We start from the raw sequence: 16,102 nt of genomic DNA, 5'->3' as shown, positions 1-16,102 counted from the left end.
TAAAACACGATCACGCACGGATCAAATTTAAACAATTCACAGACAGATGGTGCAGATGACGCGCCTCTACATCTGCATCTACATAGATACTCCACAAGCCACCGAGCGGTACATGGCAGAGAGTACATCGTATCACTACTCGTCATTTCCCCTTCTGTTCCACTCGCAAATAGTCAAGAAGAAACGACTGTCTGTACACCTCGGTATGAACCCTAATATTTTGTGGTCCTTACGCGCGATGTATGTTGGCGGCAGTAGAATCGTTCGGCACTCAGCTTCAAATGGCGGTTCTCTAAATTATTTCAATAGTGTTTCTCGAAAAAAAAAAAAAAAAAAACGGCGCCTTCCCTCTATGGATTCCCATTTGAGTTCCCGAAGTATCCCTGTAACACTTGCGTGTTGTTCGAAACTACCGGTAGCAAATCTAGCCACCCGCCTCTGAATTGCTTCGATGTCTTCTTTCATTCCGATCTGGTACGGATCCCAGACGCTCGAGCAGTATTCAAGAACAGGTCGCACCAGCATCCTATATGCGATTTCCTTTGCAAGAGAAACACTCTTTCCTAAAATTCTTCCAACAAACCGAAGTCGACCACTTGCCTTGCCTGCCACAGTTTTCACATTCTCGTTCCACCTCATATCGCTTTGCAACGTTATGCCAAGATATTTAAGCGGCTAGACTGTATCAAGCTGGACACTAATAATACTGTATCCGAACATTACAGATTTGTTCTTACTAATAATTCGCGTTAACTTAAGTTTTTCCACGTTTAGGGATAGCTGCTATGCATCAACTGGAAATTTTGTCTAAGTGGTCTTGCATCTTCCTACAGCCAGTCAACCTCAACACCTTGCCCTACAACTCGGCATCATCAACAAACAACCCCAGATGCTGCCCACCATGTCCGCCAAACCAGTTATGTATATAGAGAACAACAGAGACACTATCCCACTTCCCTGGGGCACTCCTGACGGTACCCTCGTCTCTAATGAACACTTGCCGTCGAGGACAACATACTGGGTCCTATTATTTAAAAAGTCTTCGAGCCACTCACACAACAGTGAACTTATTCCATATGTTCGTACCTTCGTTAACAGCCTGCAATGCGACACCGTGTCAAATGCTTTCCGGAAATCTAGAAATATGGAATCTGCCTCTTGCCCTTCACCCATAGTTCTCAGTATATCATGTGAGAAAAAGACAAGCTGAGTTTCGCACAAGTGATGTTTTCCAAAACCATGCTGATCCGTGGACATAAGATTTTCAGTCTCAAGAAAGTTTATTACATTCGAACTGAGACTGTCTTCAAGGATTCTGCGCAAATAGAAGTTAGGGACATTGGTCTGTAATTTTGCGGGTCCGTTCTTTTACCCTTTTTATACACTAGAGTCACCTGCGACTTTTTTCCATTTGCTTGCGACTTTGTGCTGGGCGATAGATTCATGATAAATGCAAACTAGGTAAGGGACCAATCGAACTAGAATTCCATCCGGACCTGGTGATTTATTTGTTTTCACATCTTTCAGTTGTTTCTCTACGCCAGGTATGCTTGTTTCCATGTCATCCAAACGGGAGTCTTCCCGATGCTCAAATGGTGGTATGTCTGTACGATTCTCCTGTGTGAACTGGATGGTTGCGGCTACAGGAAGGCCACCTGGCTGCAAAGTTAACTACAAATAACTACATAGAACTTCAGCACAGCGCATCCCTTACTAGGTGTAGTTAACGTTAAGCATTCTTCTGAATGGTTCTCCATTTGCCACCCTTGGGTTAGATATTGTACAGAATCGTTGCATATCATGCACTATGCACTATGTACAGTGTTTTGTTAGTGAATTACCTAAAATTCGAAGTTGGCCAAGCCACATAAATAGATACTTGCAAGCAAAAGCTTAAAATACGAAAACATTCATTCTTATCCCTGCAGTTGACTGGGTGATCAAATGCTTAGTCTGGAAGAAGACAGCACCATAAAACCTCTATTAGTATCATGCCTAGTAAAGTTCTGTGTTGTTAACGCCATCCTTCAGGTAAATGACTGTCTTACTTTGTAATACACTTGCTTCCGTTTTGTAACAAAAAAGAAAGGCAACTACTGTATACGAATCATACTCAATGGTTTTAATCAGTATGAGCTTGAAGGAGCATTCCACGTATTAAAATCTACCTTCTGTAGATTTATTGTGACAGCCTGTTTGTGAAATGAGACTGATTGTTTCCTCTTTCTACTTGTTCTGTGCCGAAATTATGCTTATCGTTAACATCATGTGAGTAATAATTGTTAATTTGTTCTCCTAGGACATTGATTGGTGATTGGGGATAACTGCATGAACCTACCATATTCATGTGGTTTGGAGGATTAATGTCAGCCTTGATGATGCTAAGCGCTTAGGTGCCTCTACCTAATCGACTGACGTGCTGATCCATTTGACCTGCTGACCCATTTGACATGTTGCCCAATTTGATATGTTGCCCAATTTGACGTGTTGCCCAATTTAACTTACAAATTTGTCACCTCTACTCCTTTTGAGCCGTTGCTCCATTTCATGTGTTTTCAGAGAGAAAATCGGGCAATGGCGCCACGTCCACAGAGCCCAGAAATAAAGCCAGAGGAAGACGCATGCGCCCGGGTGGACGAGACCCCAGGGAGAGAACCCAGTAAGCCATACGTGAGGCAGATCTACTGGACCAACGTGGTGGGCATCGCCACACTGCACCTGGCCGCCCTCTGGGGGATGCTGTGGACGCCATTCTACGCCAAGGTGCTCACCATCTTGTGGGGTAAGTCACACCCTGCAGTGTTACATGTGTGCTTTTTAATTACTGCTTGTATGGGGACTTCTTTTAGCGTGTGTACCGAATGTCTAGCTAAGGCCCAACTATACTGTACTGATACGTCACACGCACACTTATGACGAGTTATTAGAGAATTTCATAACGATATACTTTCACCAACACTTACTGCACACACATTTCAAAAAGACATCTGTATCTTTCTTATAGACCTTAAATACTATCTGTGTCATACCAATACGAAATATGACATACGTCCAGGCAGTATTTCCATTCTCTGCACGTAGATTCAAGTACATCTGATGGACTTTGTAATCATAGTAGTAACTCGCCTTCTCGATGCAGGGCCAAGTCCCTGGAAGCGGAGAAATCTATAGTTTGTCAGGGTTGCCGCATGTCCAAGTTTTTGTCTGTCAATTGTCAAATACTTATGTATGCTATTGTGTTAGAGCCTTCCATCATCGGTAAATTAATTTTGTTCCTCCTCCTCCTCATAGGTGCCTAAACATGTCCATCAACAAGTGTTCTCTGATACCCCTCTCACTGACAAAAAATGGGCCGAAAACATTGTTTTGGAAAACGCAAAAACATACAGTATATATTTTTTCTGGTTTTCACGTTGGATGCAATCGATATTTATAACAGCAACGCTGATGTCCTACAGTAAGGTGTCTGGACAACAGTGGAAAAGGAAGGCTACACCAGATTTTTTATTTTTTTCTTTATCTTGTATGCAAGAATAATGGATCAGCAGACAGATTAGAACCGCCATTGTCCGGTTTACGAGTCCAGTGTCTAACCAGCTACATTATCACTTGCCACTTGTCGTCTACGTACATCAATCTGTCACTATTCAGATGATTCTTCACAGCCTCACGATTCAGTGTCGATGTCCTGCTCCCTATCTTGCTTAGCTGTTGATGGTAAGTGGCCAACAAAACAAAACCTAAATTATCTCTGCTAGAGGTGATTGCAGGTCATTCTGCGTACACGCTATGCAGAGCGGAAGTTTCATTCTGGATGTTAAGAATCAAGACTAAATTACGACAAATAAAAATCGTACTGTCATTGGCACTGAAATTTTATTGCCTTGTTGCCAAATTGATATCCTGTTCTAGTCTCTAACTAATCACGGTTTGCAAAGGGACCCGAGAACTCGGTTAGAAGGGTTCGTGAACCTAACTGCTACTCTGCACCAGAGATCACTTCTGGTCGCACGTATATTTTGTGTGGCCCTTCCACGTAACATAGACAAATATTTCAGGTCCGGCATCGATTTGTTTAGAGAAGCTGTGGCACAGATATTTTAATTTAAATGCTCCTTTGGCTGAAACCGGAAAATCTGTACGTAAATTTATATTTAATTGTTGGCATATAATATCCAACACAACTATGCTGAATGAAGGCAACATTCATCCACTCACGTTGTAATAATTATTAAGATGGTTTCAGTTTATATTGTTATTTTCAATTGTTACCTACAACTCCAACACGCTCGTTGTAAATATCAAACTCACAACATCTGTCTTAGTAGAACACTAAAAGTTTATTGATAATTGTGTGGTGTCACCGCCAGACACCACACTTGCTAGGTGGTAGCCTTTAACTCGGCCGCTGTCCGGTAGTACACGTCGGACCCGCGTGTCGCCACTATCAGTGATTGCAGACCGAGCGCCGTCACACGGCAGGTCTAGAGAGACTTCCTAGCACTCGCCCCAGTTGTACAGCCGACTTTGCTAGCGATGTTTCACTGACTACATACGCTCTCATTTGCCGAGACGATAGTTAGCATAGCCTTCAGCTACGTTATTTGCTACGACCTAGCAAGGCGTCATGATCAGTTTCTATTGATATTGTAAATCATGTAGCGTCAAGAGCGACGTTCGTCATTAATGGATTAAAGTTAAGTATTCCACCAGCTACGTCCGTTTTTTTCAATTCTAATTCCCTTGTCATGTTCCAGACCTCACGCCAGCCTGCGTGAGCTGAGGCGCGTGCATTTCGGCCTCCTTTAGTAACCCTGTGTTGGCTCTCCTGCCAACCACAACAAATTGTACCTGCATACTGCAGCATGAATATGGGCAATAAAAGTTATGAGCTCCCTCAGCTGCTATAATACATAATACGAATTAGTGCATATTAGCCTACCAGTACAAAATACACGCGATATTACCAACACGACAGAGAAAGACAACAAGTGAATGTAAGATAATGGTAACAGAGTTACCCAGCAACGAACTCAGACGATGTGCTGCTGTTTGAGACAGGTCTACAGCAGGTGAGGAAGTAACTGTGTAAAGATCAAATGCTCACCATAGTACTAATTTGAGTTTACACCAGCAATTTCAGAGATCCGTTCACACATACAGGGCAACAATTATTGAACTATATGAAAAGAAACGTGTATTAGTTACAAACTTCAGCATCCACACACTTTCTTCAACATGTAAGCGTGACTACAGATCTTCGGATTTAGGTTATGGCAAGTTCGATATGCCTGCCCCCCTTGGCGATGATGTGGCGCAGACGAATAGCGAAATTCTGCATGACCCTCTGAAGTGCCGGAACAACGCTGCTGTCGATAACCTCGTTAATGGCTGTTTTCAGCTCAGCAATGGTTTTTGCTATACACCTTGTCTTTAATATAGCCCCACAAAAAGGAGTCGCATGTGCTCAGATCCGTAGATTATGGCGGTCAGTCGAGGCCCATGGCAGGGGCCTCTGGGTACCCCAGAGCCAGAATGCTAGAGTGCTCCTCCAGGACATCAAACACTCTCCTGCTACGATGGGCTCGAACTCCATCTTGCATGAACCACATCTTGTCGAAATCAGGCTCACTTTGGATAATGGGGCTGAAATCATCTTCCAAAACCTTCACGTACCGTTCGGTAGTCTCCGTGCCATCAAGGAATATCGCATCTATTATTCCGTGACTGGATATCGCACACCACACAGTTACCCGTGAAGAGACTTCTAGATCGCGATATGCGGATTCTCAATAGCCCTAATGCGCCAATTTTGCTTATTGACAAACCCATCCAAATGAAAGTGGGGTCTGGGTGTTGTGTGATGTCCTTAGGTTAGTTAGGTTTAAGTAGTTCTAAGTTCTAGGGGACTGATGACCATAGCTGTTAAGTCCTATAGTGCTCAGAGCCATTTGAACCATTTTTTTTTTTTTTTTTTTAAAGTGGGGTTCGTCTCTAAACCAAACCCAAACCATATGCGCATACTAACCCCCCTCATGTCCCGCGGCCAACCGTGCAGCTTGGGCGCCCTAACGCAAGCTGTTCAGAAGTTATGACGATTTTATTTCATGTAGTTCAATAATTGATACTCTGTAGGTTATACACTGGACTCGCATTCGGGAGGACGACGGTTCAATCCCGCGTCCGGCCATCCTGATTTAGGTTCTCTGTGATTTCCCTAAAACGCTCCAGGCGGGATGGTTCCTTTGAAAGGGCACGGCCGACTTCCTTCCCCGTCCTTCCCTAATCCGATGACCTCGCCGTCTGGTCTTCTCCCCGAAACAACCCAACCCAACCCTGTAGGTTACTTACTCGTATGTATAAATACGAGGGTCAGTCAAAAAGTAATGCCTCCTATTTTTTTTCTACGTTTAATTGTCAGGAAATTTAAATGCAATTACATAGGTTGAAAACCACAACATTGAGGATCATTTTGTCATTTTTCAATGTAATCTCCGCCCATCTCTACAGTTTTGGTCCATCTTTGAACAAGGGCATGTATCCCAGCACGGTAAAAATCACAGCTCTGCTTCCTAAGCCATTGACGCACGGATGTTTTGACGGCCTCCTCATCTTCAAAATGAATTCCACGATGAGCTTCTTTTAGTGGCCCGAACAGATGGAAGTCTGATGGTGCCAGGTCAGGGCTGTATGGGGGATGAGGCAAAACTTCCCATCCAATTTTGACAATCTCGTCAGAGGTGTGACGACTGGTGTGTGGTCTTGCATTGTCATGCAAAAGAAGAACATCTGCCATTGATTTTGTTGGGCGAACTCGCTGAAGACGTACTTTAAGTTTTTTGAGGGTTGTGACGTATTGAACAGTATTTATTGTGCATCCCTGCTCCAAAAAATCAACCAGAATCACACCCTCTGTATCCCAGAAAACTGTTGCCATAACTTTCCCTGCCGATCGCACAGTTTTGAATTTTTTCTTCCTCAGCGAGCTTGTGTGACGCCACTCCATTGACTGCCTCTTTGATTCGGGTTCAAAAAAATGCACCCATGTTTCGTCCCCGGTCACAATTTTTTTCAGAAACTCATCTCCCTCCAAACGGAAGCGCTGCAAGTGTTGGGAGGCTATTGTTTTCCTTGCCTCTTTATTCTGATCGGTTAACATTCTTGGAACCCACCGTGCACAAACTTTTGAGTACCCCAATTGTTTAATAATCGTGATCACACTGCCTTTACTAAGAGAAATAATGCGACACACTTCATCTGCAGTCACCCGACGGTCACCACGAATGATGTCATCAACTTGCTGAATGTTGTGTGGAGTCACTGCACTCACCGGCCTGCCGCTCCGCTTTCCGTCAGTCAACGGTGTTTGCCCTTCAGCTTCCTTACAACGACGAACCCATCGTCTAACAGTGCTGACATCCACTGTCACAACACCATACACCTTCTTCAGTCTTTCATGAATGCGTATGGGCGTTTCACCTTCTGCATTCAAGAATTCAATCACACAACGCTGTCTCAAACGAACATCGATGTCGGCCATCTTACAAACTTCTGCTGTGCTGCCACCTGTTGACACAGAAAGTTACTACTGCAGTGGATTGCAGAAGAAGGTTTGAGGAATGGCGCCAAATTCAAATTTTTCACTTAACTTAATTTTTTTTAAGTAGAAAAAAAATGGGAGGCATTACTTTTTGACCGACCCTCGTAAAAGATAAAAACGCCAGTAAAAGTGACAAGGAGCTGGTAAATGAAGCTATTAAAAATGAAAATGAATGTGGCCGTATAATTAAAGAAACAGCTACTAATTATCGTTATGAGTTATGGCACTACCATTTTGCCATTTTAAACATTTCTGTTTTGTCCTTTCAAAATGTAAACTACAGGTAATACTGAGTTTTGTAGGATCTTCATGATTATAAAATGTTCATTTACTTTTCACTCTTATCGACCCATCTTATCGTTTCACAAAAATCCAAGTACCCTCTACACCCTAACCTAAACAAAACGACAAGCACCATAATGCACTATAACAATAGAGATACAAATAGAAAACTACAGGTTTCTATGAGTGGCCAACGCATTAGTCATAAGGATATGCCTACATACTTGGGATTGAAATTAAATGGCACTTTGAAACGTCCCCTTTGAACAATTATACATGACTGTGCTTCAACTGACACGCAATCTGACTTTCAGTAATCGCTACAAAGAATGTCCCTGACTAACATTAACCTATACGTTTCACAAATCACTTACCTCACAAAAGTCTTGGTTACTCGAACTACTGCAATACAGCGAGCGCCACTACTGCCAGCTAAATAAAAGATTCAAACTACGGAAGGCACTAACTACTGATAGGCATAATTAGCAAATGAATGATTTTAATAGAGAACAAACAATGTATTTACCTTAGTAGTCATCAAAAGTCACAATATACACTCCTGGAAATTGAAATAAGAACACCGTGAATTCATTGTCCCAGGAATTGGAAACTTTATTGACACATTCCTGGGGTCAGATACATCACATGATCACACTGACAGAACCACAGGCACATGGACACAGGCAACAGAGAATGCACAGTGTCGGCACTAGTACAGTGTATATCCACCTTTCGCAGCAATGCAGGCTGCTATTCTCCCATGGAGACGATCGTAGAGATGCTGGATGTAGTCCTGTGGAACGGCTTGCCATGCCATTTCCACCTGGCGCCTCAGTTGGACCAGCGTTCGTGCTGGACGTGCAGACCGCGTGAGACGACGCTTCATCCAGTCCCAAACATGCTCAATGGGGGACAGATCCGGAGATCTTGCTGGACAGGGTAGTTGACTTACACCTTCTAGAGCACGTTGGGTGGCACGGGATACATGCGGACGTGCCTTGTCCTGTTGGAACAGCAAGTTCCCTTGCCGGTCTAGGAATGGTAGAACGATGGGTTCGATGACGGTTTGGATGTACCGTGCACTATTCAGTGTCCCCTCGACGATCACCAGAGGTGTACGGCCAGTGTAGGAGATCGCTCCCCACACCATGATGCCGGGTGTTGGTCCTGTGTGCCTCGGTCGTATGCAGTCCTGATTGTGGCGCTCACCTGCATGGCGCCAAACACTCATACGACCTTCATTGGCACCAAGGCAGAAGCGACTCTCATCGCTGAAGACGACACGTCTCCATTCGTCCCTCCATTCACGTCTGTCGCGACACCACTGGAGGCGGGCTGCACGATGTTGGGGCTTGAGCGGAAGACGGCCTAACGGTGTGCGGGACCGTAGCCCAGCTTCATGGAGACAGTTGCGAATGGTCCTCGCCGATACCCCAGGAGCAACAGCGTCCCTAATTTTCTGGGAAGTGGCGGTGCGGTCCCCTACGGCACTGCGTAGGATCCTACGGTCTTGGCGTGCATCCGTGCGTCGCTGCGGTCCGGTCCCAGGTCGACGGGCACGTGCACCTTCCGCCGACCACTGGCGGCAACATCGATGTACTGTGGAGACCTCACGCCCCACGTGTTGAGCAATTCGGCGGTACGTCCACCCGGCCTCCCGCATGCCCACTATACGCCCTCGCTCAAAGTCCGTTAACTGCACATACGGTTCACGTCCACGCTGTCGCGGCATGCTACCAGTGTTAAAGACTTCGATGGAGCTCCGTATGCCACGGCAAACTGGCTGACACTGACGGCGGCGGTGCACAAATGCTGCGCAGCTAGCGCCATTCGACGGCCAACACCGCGGTTCCTGGTGTGTCCGCTGTGCCGTGCGTGTGATCATTGCTTGTACAGCCCTCTCGCAGTGTCCGGAGCAAGTATGGTGGGTCTGACACACTGGTGTCAATGTGTTCTTTTTTCCATTTCCAGGAGTGTATATAGCAGTTCATGACATCTAGTCTTACAAATTTCAAAACTCCGCAATCTCTCTCCCCACGTCCACCACTGCTGGCGGCTCTCCTCCAACTGAGCAACGCTACGCGCTGTTAGCATCCAGCTGCCCAACACTACAATGGCGAGTATTACGACAATGCTAACCAGCCACAGACTGCAAACAGCATAGCCAGTGATCTTCATACAGGGCGCTACGTGGCTTTACCAATAAAAAAACCTAAAAAGCCTACTTACAACTGTAATGTATAGCTCACATTCAGAAGATACAAGACAGGAACTCTAAGCTCCGCTATGCTATCCTGTCGAAAGTGACTGGAACGACGTGGTGTTGTGGGGCGAGCACATTGAGGGCATCAGTGTGGCTGCATATTGAATGGATGAGAAGTCGACATGCACGGCACCTAAAGTGGAAATCTAACTGAAGGAGACAACACGGGCAACCTCTGGGACCTCGGGCGCACACTATGTGTCTTGCACCGCGTTATAGCAAACATTCGAGTAGAGGCCCTGAAATGTGGCTAGGGGAGCATGCAGGAAAATGCTAGCCAACTCAGAACTCCGTCTACACCAAGACGTGTCACCTATAAACAGTCTTAAATCTAAGTCACTTTTGTGGAAAATGAGTGAAGAATTACAAGGCTTCGATTTAGACGGTTTTGAAACAGTTGTGAACTACGTATAAGTGGACTTGTGAACTGAAATTTGGTTGGTGACCCCCAACAGTGAGATAATAAGATTCCACCTCCCGAGGAAATTGTGGACAACTTTGAATCGGGTCAGAACGAGTGTTGGTAGATGTAAGCAATATAGGTGGGGAAATGGGGCTTATCTGGCAGTCCTTAATGCGATTGTAATAAAATCCAACCAGTGAACTATGTGCTTGTGTGTGGCCTGCATGATTGAGGGTGATCTGAAGCCATACGCAGACTGTCTCACCCATAGAGTAGCTAAAGAATATTTCTAATATAGTACAGAATTGCAAGAACACTTGCAAAGAAAATTCTAACTCAGCACAGAGCTGTAGGAATATTGCAGTTAATACATTGCGCCAAGCATTTAACGTGACGATTTTCTTTGTAAATACTGAAAGAGTAAACAAATAAATGAAATCAACATTAAGATAACTCGATACCGTATCCTACATCTTCCTCTTGTCATCTTGCTACATCCAACATCTTCGGTAAGATAACTGTCTCACAAATCCCAATCATTGTAAACATGTTCCATGTTTCCTCAAAGTTTCTCCACACTGTACCAATTTAACTGTTTATGGTTGCCATAGCAGATGTTGCAAGGAGCCGGTTGTGAGCCACGACGTGACTGTCCGTTAATGTCAGACTTTCGCGAAATCAGGATACTCTCTCCTATTCATATACGTGAATTAAGTTTTGCGCAACGGAAGTACAGAAAAATGGCCCCCGTACATAAATAATAGCTGACGGCAATTGCAAAATCACTAATCAAGAGTGGCAGAGGCCACCTAGCTGCATAAATAATAGCAAAAGGAAGTCCAGTCACTGCACTATTTAATTATCAATGCAGAGAAGTCTTCCGAAGTAAGAGTGACTTCAGGTGTGCTGCAGGGGGAATGTCGTAGGACCGTTGCTATTCACAATCTATATAAATGACCTTGTGGATAACACCGGAAGTTCGCTGAGGCTTTTTGCGGATGATGCTGTAGTATATCGAGAGGTTGTAGGAATGGAAAATTGTACTGAAATGCTGGAGAATCTGCAACGAATTGACGCATGGTTCAGGGAATGGCAATTGAATCTCAATGTAGACAAGTGTAATGTGCTGCGAATACACAGAAAGAAAGATCCTTTATCATTCCGTTACAATATAGCAGGTCAGCAACTGGAAGCAGTTAATTCCATAAATTATCTTGGAGTAGGTATTAGGAGTGATTTAAAATGGAATGACCATATAAAATTAATAGTCGGTAAAGCAGATGCCAGACATATTCATTGGAAGATTCCTAAGGAAATGCAGTCCGAAAACAAAGGAAGTACGTTACTGTAAACTTGTTCGCCCACTGCTTGAATACTGCTAACCGGTGTGGGGTCCGTACCAGATAGGGTTGATAAAAGAGATAGAGATCCAACGGAGAGCAGCGCGCTTCGTTACAGGATCATTTAGTAATCGCGAAAGAGTTACGGGGATTATAGATAAACTCCAGTGGAAGACTCTGCAGGAGAGGCGCTCAGTAGCTCGGTACGGGCTTTTGTTGAAGTTTCGAAAACATACCTCCACCGAGGAGTCAAGCAGTATATTGCTCCCTCGTACGTATATCTCGCTAAGAGACCATGAGGATAAAATCAGAGAAATTAGAGCCCACACAAAGGCATACCGTCAATCTTTCTTTCCACGGACAATACGAGATTGGAACAGAAGGGAGAACCGATAGAGGTACTCAAGGTACCCTCCGCCACACACCGTCAGGTGGTTTTCGCAGTATGGGTGTAGATGTAGATGTAATTTACAATCATGTGTATACACAAGGGAAAATCGCACCTCGAAAAAACTTACTTTCTAACAAAACCATCATTACAAAGCTGAAAGCAATAAACTATGTAATTCATACTTCACACACCTATGAGTGGGACACAAGGGATAAGAAAGACGGAATGAAAAACGTTACCTCCGGGGATCACGCTGGAATCGACCTACACCGGTATGACAGAAATAATCGCATTACCCATGCTAGAAGTAGGTGTACTAATCATACATGCAAGATCAAATAGCATGCACCTGGAGCAAAATGTAGAGCACAGTGTTCACTACAATAAAGATCGACTCTCGAACCGCGAAAAGGAGTGAAATAAACGAGTAAGAAAATCATGAAAAACGGTACTAACAAGAGCTCGCCAAGGCGCTAGGATTATGAATCTTTGTACACCTTTAGTAGGACATTAAAACAACATAATGTGCATAGTAAGGTGCACTACTCCGGCAATTCCGAGAAAATCGCAAAAGAAAGTTAACGCATCTATTGTGTCTGTGCGAAGATGCCGGCGGTAAAATGTTACTGTGGTCAGGTGGTTGCCGTTCGCACTAAGCAAGAGGATCGTGTTCGAGGCGACAGTTCAAATCCCACTGGTACGTATTTTGTAATCTATATTTTTTTCATGGTTGGTCACATTGTTTAATTTATATGACATTTGAGAGGTAATATAATGAAAAAAGAACCCCAGTGCATTTTGATGAAATTGTCGTGAATTTCATGTTATTTGACTATTTACTATTTGTAACTAAATTTTCAAGGACGAAGGACAGGCGTCGAAAGTCCAAGTGAAACCTTGATAAATAAAGAGGCGAATGACGTTATTCACTATTAGTAATATACAGTAGTAAGTCACAATGTGCCAGACCACAAGAGAAATGTACAATTACTCGTCGGATGTGCTCTCGACATCACACGTTACAGCATGGTATTTCTCATACAGATATGGGAAACATAAATTGAAACTTCATGCAGATATACGGGGTTTCTTCATTATAATATCTCTCCCAAAGAAAGCAGGTGCTGACAGATGTGAAAGTTACCGAACTATCAGTTTAATAAGTTACGGATGCAAAATATTAACGCAAATTCTTTACAGACTAATGGAAAAACTGATAGGAAACGACCTCGGGGAAGATCAGTTTGGATTCTGTAGAAGTGTTGGAACACGTGAGGCAGTACTGACCCTACGGCTTACCTTAGAAGCTAGATTAAGAAAAGGAAAACCTACGTTTCTAGCATTTGCAGACTTAGAGAAAGCTTTTGACAATGTTGACTGGAATACTCTCTTTCCAATTCTGAAGGTGGCAGGGATAAAATACAGGCTATTTTCAATTTGTACAGAAACCAGATGGCAGTTATAAGAGTCGAGGGGCATGAAAGGGAAGCAATGGTTGGGAAGGGAGTGACACAGGGCTGTAGCCTCTCCCGGATGTTATTCAGTCTGTATATTGAGCAAGCAGTGAAGGAAACAAAAGAAAAATTCGGAGTAGGTACTAAAATCCATGGAGAAGAAATAAAAACTTTGAGGATTGCCGATGACATTGTAATTCTGTCAGAGACAGCAAAAGACTTGGAAGAGCAGTTGAACGGAATGGACAGTGTCTTGAAAGGAGGATATAAGATGAACATCAACAAAAGCAAAACGAGGATAATGGAATGTAGTCGAGTTAACTCGGGAGATGCTGAGGGAATTAGATTAGGAAATGAGACACTTAAAGTAGTAAATGAGTTTTGCTATTTGGGGAGCAAAATAACTGATGATGGTCGAAGTAGAGAGGTTATAAAATGTAGACTGACAATGGCAAGGAAACCGTTTCTGAAGAAGCGAAATTTGTTAACATCGAATATAGATTTAAGTGTCAGGAAGCCGTTTCTGAAAGTATTTGTATGGAGTGTAGCCATGTATGGAAGTGAAACATGGACGATAAATAGGTTGGGCAAGAAGAGAATAGAAGCTTTTGAAATGTGGTGCTGCAGAAGAATACTGAAGATTAAATGGATAGATCACATGACTAATGAGGAAGTATTGAACAGAATTGGGGAGAAGAGGAGTTTGTGGCACAACTTGACTAGAAGGAGGGATCGGTTGGTAGGACATATTCTGAGGCATCAATGGATCACCAATTTAATATTGGAGGGCAGCGCGGAGGGTAAAAATCGTAGAAGGAGACCAAGAGATGAATACACTAAGCAGATTCAGAAGGATGTAGGCTGCAGTACGTACTGGGAGATGAAGAAGCTTGCACAGGATAGAGTAGCATGGAGAGCTGCATCAAACCAGTCTCAGGACTGAAGACCACAACAACAACAACAACGACCTCGCAAATGGCATGTAAAGTATATAAAATGACCAGTGATGAAAACGTCTAGCAATAATTAAACCCACATAACAGACGCGTAAAACTTCTCTTGCGACTTCCTTGGAAGTGCCATAGGAGTGCATCTTACTGCTCGCACATTGCGTTATTTTAATGGTCTACTAAAGGTGTACAAAGTTTGAAGTAAATCTGTGGTCCCAATGCAAGGCCTCGTCTTGCAAGTGAAATCCGACATTACCACGACGATCCTAAAAATCAACCGATGCCTGATCGACTCCATCCTAGAAACACAGAAGCGGAGCAGCATTTACGCAACTAAAACGGCGGCTTGTCCAGCAAACAAGTCTGTACGGTACCAGGTTCACACCCAGAGATCCAAGCACAAATCCCGATCGAAGTCTGGACCCATTCTCTTCCTCAGCGTCCGCGAAAGGGTGCACAGTCGACGGGAATATTTCTCTGAAGAGCTTGTAAAACAGTGAATAGAAGAATTCTCCTGGCGTTCCCTTGGCACAAGCAGAGCGCGCCAGAACTAATTGCTGCCATCAAAACCCAGTGCTCGTTGTCATCCTATCAACGAGAGCAAATTGTCGTTTAGAACCCCGCACTCTCTGCCCGAGAGAACAGCATGGGAGCTCCCGTCAGACACATATCGTCAAGGTAAGACGTCATACAATCGGCCCTAAATGCGTAGGTGAAGATACCTTTGTTCAAAGTCGCTTTTGTCCAGAAAGTTTCAAGCGTGGCCGACAAAAGCAAGACTCTGCGCCGACGCTGCCCTTTGGCACTTGTAATGGTACTTGAATTACTAACCATTGCGGCACCTCACCTGAACCTCTCGATACCAGTAATATTCTACTGTGTTTCTGTAAAGTAGTTAACGTATTTATGAGACAACATTCGGATTTGATTTCACTTTTGATACATCGATATGTTTATATTGCATTGATATTATTCTTATGTGTATTCTTTCTTTTGTCACTACGATCTTTGACGTACTTGTAACTCTGATTTTTGGGCGCGTAAGCGATAGTTAACTTGTTAGAGAGTCGGACCTTGAGAAAGTCAAGTCGTGGACGTCATGTTGGAAAGACGAATATTGTCGTCAGCTTATAAAATGTGAACTTCAACAGTGACTGTGAGGAAGATGTTTTCAAGTATGTTTTGTATTGTGAAGTGATGTTTTGTGTGTTACGTGATATAGCAATAATAGCAATTAAAAGGAAGTGTAACTTAAATTCGGAGTGCTGATTAGTTTTTTTACATCACTATTGTGCTAACTTTGAAAGGTTTAATCTCCAAGAATGGTTTGAGAAGCGCATCTACAAAACTTTTGAATATAGCAGAATAAAACCTAGGCCTCTTTGCATCCGAGCTAGATTTTAAACGATTGAGCCATGA

General features: G+C 43.7%; 1 protein-coding gene across 4 annotated transcripts in view; it reads left to right on the top strand.

Annotated features, from left to right (window-relative positions):
• LOC126335314 (acyl-CoA Delta-9 desaturase-like) overlaps positions 1-16,102 on the top strand; it is a 251,487-nt gene that overhangs the window by 193,885 nt on the left and 41,500 nt on the right. For all 4 annotated transcript variants that reach the window (XM_049998462.1, XM_049998461.1, XM_049998463.1 and 1 more), the window contains one exon: positions 2,560-2,782. In XM_049998462.1, coding sequence (XP_049854419.1) covers positions 2,575-2,782 — 208 coding nt within the window. In that variant the 5' untranslated portion in view covers positions 2,560-2,574. The remainder of the gene's footprint in view (positions 1-2,559; positions 2,783-16,102) is intronic.

The sequence above is a fragment of the Schistocerca gregaria genome, chromosome 2, assembly GCF_023897955.1.
Source record: "Schistocerca gregaria isolate iqSchGreg1 chromosome 2, iqSchGreg1.2, whole genome shotgun sequence".
NCBI classification, from domain to species: domain Eukaryota; kingdom Metazoa; phylum Arthropoda; class Insecta; order Orthoptera; family Acrididae; genus Schistocerca; species Schistocerca gregaria.
The sequence above is the reverse complement of the archived record's forward strand: the minus strand, read 5'-3'. Positions and strand labels throughout refer to the sequence as shown.